This window comes from Rhagoletis zephyria, unplaced genomic scaffold, assembly GCF_001687245.7.
Source record: "Rhagoletis zephyria isolate East Lansing unplaced genomic scaffold, Rhagoletis_zephyria_1.1 Rzeph_scaffold_06120, whole genome shotgun sequence".
NCBI classification, from domain to species: domain Eukaryota; kingdom Metazoa; phylum Arthropoda; class Insecta; order Diptera; family Tephritidae; genus Rhagoletis; species Rhagoletis zephyria.
The window spans coordinates 1-6,195 of NW_016163203.1; the positions used below are offsets into that span (position 1 = coordinate 1).

At 34.3% G+C, this 6,195-nt stretch overlaps 1 protein-coding gene across 1 annotated transcript; it reads left to right on the top strand.

Annotated features, from left to right (window-relative positions):
- Positions 1 to 2,905: 2,905 nt before the first annotated feature.
- On the top strand, positions 2,906 to 3,300 carry LOC108372862 (uncharacterized; the record flags this gene model as incomplete). The annotated part of the gene is made up of 2 exons (XM_017628659.1): positions 2,906 to 3,106; positions 3,194 to 3,300. Coding segments are annotated over 2 exons (308 nt in total), but the record flags the coding sequence as incomplete, so codon positions are not given.
- Positions 3,301 to 6,195: the final 2,895 nt, after the last annotated feature.

A 6,195-nucleotide genomic window follows, 5' to 3' on the forward strand; every position in this document is an offset into this window, starting at 1 on the left:
AGTGTTGAGTCAATGGAAAACAACCGAAAGACGGTACAAAGGCGATTCGCGAAGTGATGAATTCGAAGGAGAAGTACTAGATGCCTGAAAAAGATATTTATACTATAATTAGATTGGGGTTACTTTTAAGCGTTTAACGATAGGAAAAAATACAAAAATTGTGATAAACTTTATTTAAAAAAATGACTAATGGGAGTGAGGTACGAAAAATATTTGTATATTCGTGGAATGTAAACAAAATACACTGTGCACTTATAAACAAATTATACAATTTCGTTTTGTTAAGTTTATTAGTTTTCTTTGTTAAAATCATGCCACGTGAAAGCGAGTGAAAGAAATGTGAAATCAAAGGTGTTCAGCAGTTGCTGAGATTGATTGCGACTAATCTACATAATCAAAGCCCAATTGTACTCGATTGAGACTAATTCCAGAATATTATCTTTCGAGATTCGTCGCATAGGTTGTTTTTTTTTTNAACTCGATTCTGGTACATTCGTTGATCGCCTTAATGGCAGTGAAACATTGTAACGCACATTTTATTACGGTGGAAAGTGTAGCAGCTGAAAGTTTTGAAAATAATGTAGAGTTCGACGAAACTAGCTACGACGGTGAAATAGCAGATAATGGCAAAGTGTTGAGTCAATGGAAAACAACCGAAAGACGGTACAAAGGCGATTCGCGAAGTGATGAATTCGAAGGAGAAGTACTAGATGCCTGAAAAAGATATTTATACTATAATTAGATTGGGGTTACTTTTAAGCGTTTAACGATAGGAAAAAATACAAAAATTGTGATAAACTTTATTTAAAAAAATGACTAATGGGAGTGAGGTACGAAAAATATTTGTATATTCGTGGAATGTAAACAAAATACACTGTGCACTTATAAACAAATTATACAATTTCGTTTTGTTAAGTTTATTAGTTTTCTTTGTTAAAATCATGCCACGTGAAAGCGAGTGAAAGAAATGTGAAATCAAAGGTGTTCAGCAGTTGCTGAGATTGATTGCGACTAATCTACATAATCAAAGCCCAATTGTACTCGATTGAGACTAATTCCAGAATATTATCTTTCGAGATTCGTCGCATAGGTTGTTTTTTTTTTGTTCACGGAGTCAAAGGCGGTTACAACCCTGCTGACATTTTGCCTGTTAAACAATCATAGTAATCAACCACATGCCTGCAGGTCTCTGTAACCCGTTATACCAGAATACTCAGAATTTTTTGGCCCAAAAAAGTATTAAATGAGGTGTTCAAAAAATCAACATGAATCCCCGGAACCAGAGCTACTTAAAGTGTGTTCCGCAGAACCCAAGCGTTCCGTAGAAAAGTCACCGGGGTTCCGCGAAATTAATTTTGGTATGAATAAGCACGGCAGTCGATTTGATTTGCATATAGAAACACAATTTTTATAAACAGCTTGACCGAGGCGCAATTATCTATTTTCAAGTATACATACATATTTATGTACTCGTAGTTGGTATGGCCATACTGAGTGCCATACCTACATATATAAGAGCGTTGAGCTTGCGCTTGCGCTTGCTAGCTTGACATTGAAACACACAGTTGAATCTGTGTCTGTGAAAGAGTTTTGGGTTAGTGTTAAGAGTAAATGTCATTAAGTCGCTAAAAAGGCCATCTTAATTTTGCTTCCTTCTGTCACAACGTACTCTGCCAACAGGATTTTCAGCTTACACTTATAAAAAAAAAAAACAAATTCATGTCGAAATGCTTTCAGACATTATATCGAACTCGTATTTTATACAATAAGTATGTATAATATTTCTAGTAAAAGCTTTTATTCATATTTAATTTGCACTGCCTTTGATTTTTAGTAATTCGTTGTGGGGTTCCATAAAATGAAAGGTTTAGTAAGGGTTCCATCATCTTAAATGTTTAAGAACCTTCTTCCCTGAACATCTGTAAAAAAGCTAGCATTGGAAGCGGATACGCCATATAAATACTGCCTGCAGGAGTGTTGGAAAGGAGATTATGAACTGGAGCAGAAGCGTTGGAAAGGAGCAATGGGAACGTTAGCCGAACGTGGAGCAAGTAACTTCGATCGACCTGGAAGAAGTTAAAAGTGTATGCGTAACTCAAACTGAGAAAAAAGAATTAACTACCTTACAGCAGTATCTTCTTTTAGAAAAAAAAGTGATAAAATGCGATAGTGTTTTTATCCATTAAAAAGCTAAGTAACGACGAATGAGAAATATATACTGATGCGATTTAATGTTTAGCAACATTCGGAAAGAGAATCTAAAGCCGCTCAAAGGTGTACGTAGAATATATTGAAAGCGCTTTAATTCGTATAAGTTATTCGGAGTAAGAGACCCAAAAGCTTTAGCAACAAAAAATATATATAAACCATATTTTTAAGCCGAAGCTCATTGTGCTCGTTTTGTTGCAAAGCTTACATTTTGTTACCCTTTTATTTACTCTACAGGCCTTGAACTTAAATTTTATAAACGACTTGGTAAAGATGTAAACATTTAAAAATTGAACAACTGTTCTGAGAAGGAAGGTATTCTTATTTGCCAAAATAAAACAATTAAATTGGAATTTCATTTCCCCCCCCCCCGCCATATGTATATGTATGTATGTATGTATGTATGCATGTTGCAGCTAAGTACATTTAAGACCTGGAACAATAGGCTTAGAATATATGTATGTATGTATGTACGTATGTAGCTTGCAATTGCAGCATGTAAATGCATACAAATATGCCGATGACTGCAACCACTTAACTTAGTTGATACTCCGTGCTCTACAATATCATATCGATTTGAATATGCGTGCAGTCTTTCTTACGGTTTGCATAGTCCGCGCGCTGAATTTAGTCCAGTGCGTTGAAAATTCGAAAAGTGCTCTAGCAACCATAACAGTTTCATATGAACATTCATTAGGAAGACAAAAATATCAGTCGACACAAAGTGCTGGTAATAACGATTTTGATCTATCGAACGAATATTCAGGTTCGGGTGATGATGCTATTGCTGGACATAAATCTGAAAATGGTGGCCAATTGGGCTTTGAGCAAGTCGGCTATGAATGCTCTTATGAAGTAGCTATAGACTGGTTACATTCAATTCAAATAGTTGGTGCAGGTAAGCACACATAAATTTTCTAAGAAATATTAATAAAAAATGTTGAGTTTCTTATTCTTAAAAAATTTGTTAAACTTCTATAACTAGAGTTATCACGTCCCACGCAGCCAATGAAGCTATTGGAAAAGCAAAGCACAGAGAATACGAAAGAAGCAGATGGGCTTGAAATAAAAAGCTATCGCATGACTGCAACGGTTCGTCTTAGGGGCGGTTCAAGAGGCTCTAAACCGAATCGTTCGAGAAAATTTGCCACAACACCTGAGGAACCAACCTCAACATTGCAGCCTGTTATTAACAGCGCGAAATCACTCACCACTGCTAAATCTAATAAGGATGTCTGGACGAAAACAAAATATCCCAAAAAGTTTTTAAATGAAAATAAGCAGCCAGAAGAAAACAAAGAAGTAGACCTAGGAAAGAGGGTGACTGAACAAATGGATGTTTTGCAAAAACTCTCGCCTCATAAATAGGTTTTTGTAGCAAGGCATTAAACATCTATCTTAAGTGCGAGCACATTATTTATTAAATTTACTATTGGTTACAAAATTGTATACCTAGAAAAACGATACTTTTATTATTTTATCATCGCTCAGGATTTATTTTTGATGAAATTTTTCGCTAAGAAATATGAAACAAATTTTCAATTGATTTTACATCTTATTCTCAGAATCCTTTTAGCAGGAAGCACTGGTATCTGTTATGAAAATAATCTAAGGTGCGACTTTTATGCCGGAGAGTTAACTCGCAATTCGTTATCAAGCCACCTTTTCTTTTACAGAACATCATCGACAGTTAACCAACGAATGCGAATGTGGGTCTAATAAAAGAAAAATAATTTCTAAAATATTTTGTTTATTTTACATTTAATAACGTGGGACACACGGATGTGCTATTAATCTGGAACTGCGCCTTAATAAAGTAAGGATGGGGGATATCCGCTTTCATAGAGGTTAGTTTGATACTCTTCAGCTCTAGCCAGCGAGGCACAGTCAGCATTATTACGGAAGTTGCCACTGTCTCGTACGCAGCACCCCTTCTTCTTATACACCTGAGTTCTTAACTACTTAGCTATTAAATAATTATATTTGAAAGATATTTAAGGAGATTTAAGTTCGAAAATAATTTCGAAGAGGGTTGCCGCCTTTTTGAAAGTCGAATTTAGTTTAATTATACACAAGTTATATGAAATTTTTAAATATGATTATGGAGTGCTAAAAAATCTTTAGTTGAACATTTAGAATTTGTTGAGGGTTTCAGAAGAGGGTTGTCAAACGATGGGTATTAAGGAGAGTTGCCATGCCAAAAAATCAAATTCAACTTAATTCATCAGTTAGAATGTATCAAAATACCACAGGCAAAAATTTAAAAAGAGTTTAGTTTAAAAATACTTTTTAAATGGTTGCCACCTGTTTTAAATGTCGAATTTATTTTACTTATACACAAGCTAAAAGAAATATCGAAATATTAGTATGAAGCGAAAGGGGTTTTTAAAACGTTAAGCTGATATTATTTTTATTTAGGATTGCCACATTTAATTATTTTTTTGAGTTCCTCAGGTTTGCATCGTTATACTATACTTAATTCCTGCGCCGGGTATTTAAAGTTCTGCTTCGCCCGAACTTAGAATTTTTTACTTTTTGCTTTTAATTTGTGCCAGGTATTCAAATGCTTTAATAATTTAAAGTTAGTTTTAATCGAACAAATCCTATTTAATAAAAATTTTGTTCGTTCAAAGTTTTTGCATTTATCCATTCGAAATGCAACTATACTTGTATAGGGTATTTCCATTTTGCAAGTCAATGAAATTTTAAGGAAATTTCACATATAAATACGTATATAGTATGTACATAACTCAGCCAAACAGCTGCCGCTAGTGCAAACGATAAACACACTTATTCGCATTAATTTATTTGAAACTACAGTATATTTTGCTTTGCTGCCTCTATGCTTAAGTGCACATTAAAATACCTACCCCAAAATGCGCATCAAAAGCATTATTTTTTACATTTATAAGGAAACTGCTCCGATAGATTCATTCAACATACCTGCACATTGGCGATACCTGCCTTAAAAATTGTGCGACTAGTATCAATTATCAATCAAAGTATTACGTTTACCTGTACTGGCCCTACAATTACCTAATTTTACAACCTTTTATTTATTTTGTTCATCTCGCAGAACAACGAAAATGGCTATAAATTTGTGTAGTTATATAGATAATTAGATACTATTCGGTAAACATTTCGCTTGCAGTAATTTCTACATGGTAAGTGCTCCGCCAATATTTGGTTTCATAGGGATTCGGATACCTTCCTCATTGAAGTAGTAAAGAAAATTCGCTTAAGTGCCTTTTTCGGTTACGTGCACAAGTTTTTCGTGCAAAGAAGGATGTGCAGCTAAGCAAAATATACTGTATTTCAAAACGAAACGAAGTGCCGTAAAAGTGTTGACAGCCTTAGCCAATTAAATTGCTGTGCGGTGTCGCGGTGTGGGTGCTTTGCTATGAACGCCTGCATATATATGTGCATACAGACTCATATTTGTTGGTCCAAAGGCATTTACACTGCTTGCATCTCAGCCAAAAGAAAATGCCGAGATTTTGCAGCGCCAAATTTTTATTATTTACAATTTTAATGATATCGCTGGTACCGACACACATACATACTGGTACTGATGATCCTCGTGGCTTGTTTGCGAACACCTGCACTTGTTGCACTGCCGTTAGATTACAGTCATATGTAAGTGCGGGTGCTGCCATTTTATTTGTGCCGAGCAATAAATTTGTGTTAATTACAGAAAAAATAAATTCATTAAAATCATATTTATGGCGTATGTAAATGCAAAAAGATGCAAATAAATGCAGTTATTGCAATCGTAACTTGAAAATGTAATGAAAATTTTAATAAAGACCATATATGCACTTAAAATAATAAAAAAATATGTAATAACTAGTCAAATTTATTACTGCTTATGTTTATGCACTAAGTTGAAGAAAAAGAGACGTAAAACTCGCTACATGTATATAAATATGCGCCTACGAAAATAAATTAATTAACGTATAAAATCAAAATAGGAAGAATAATTTATGC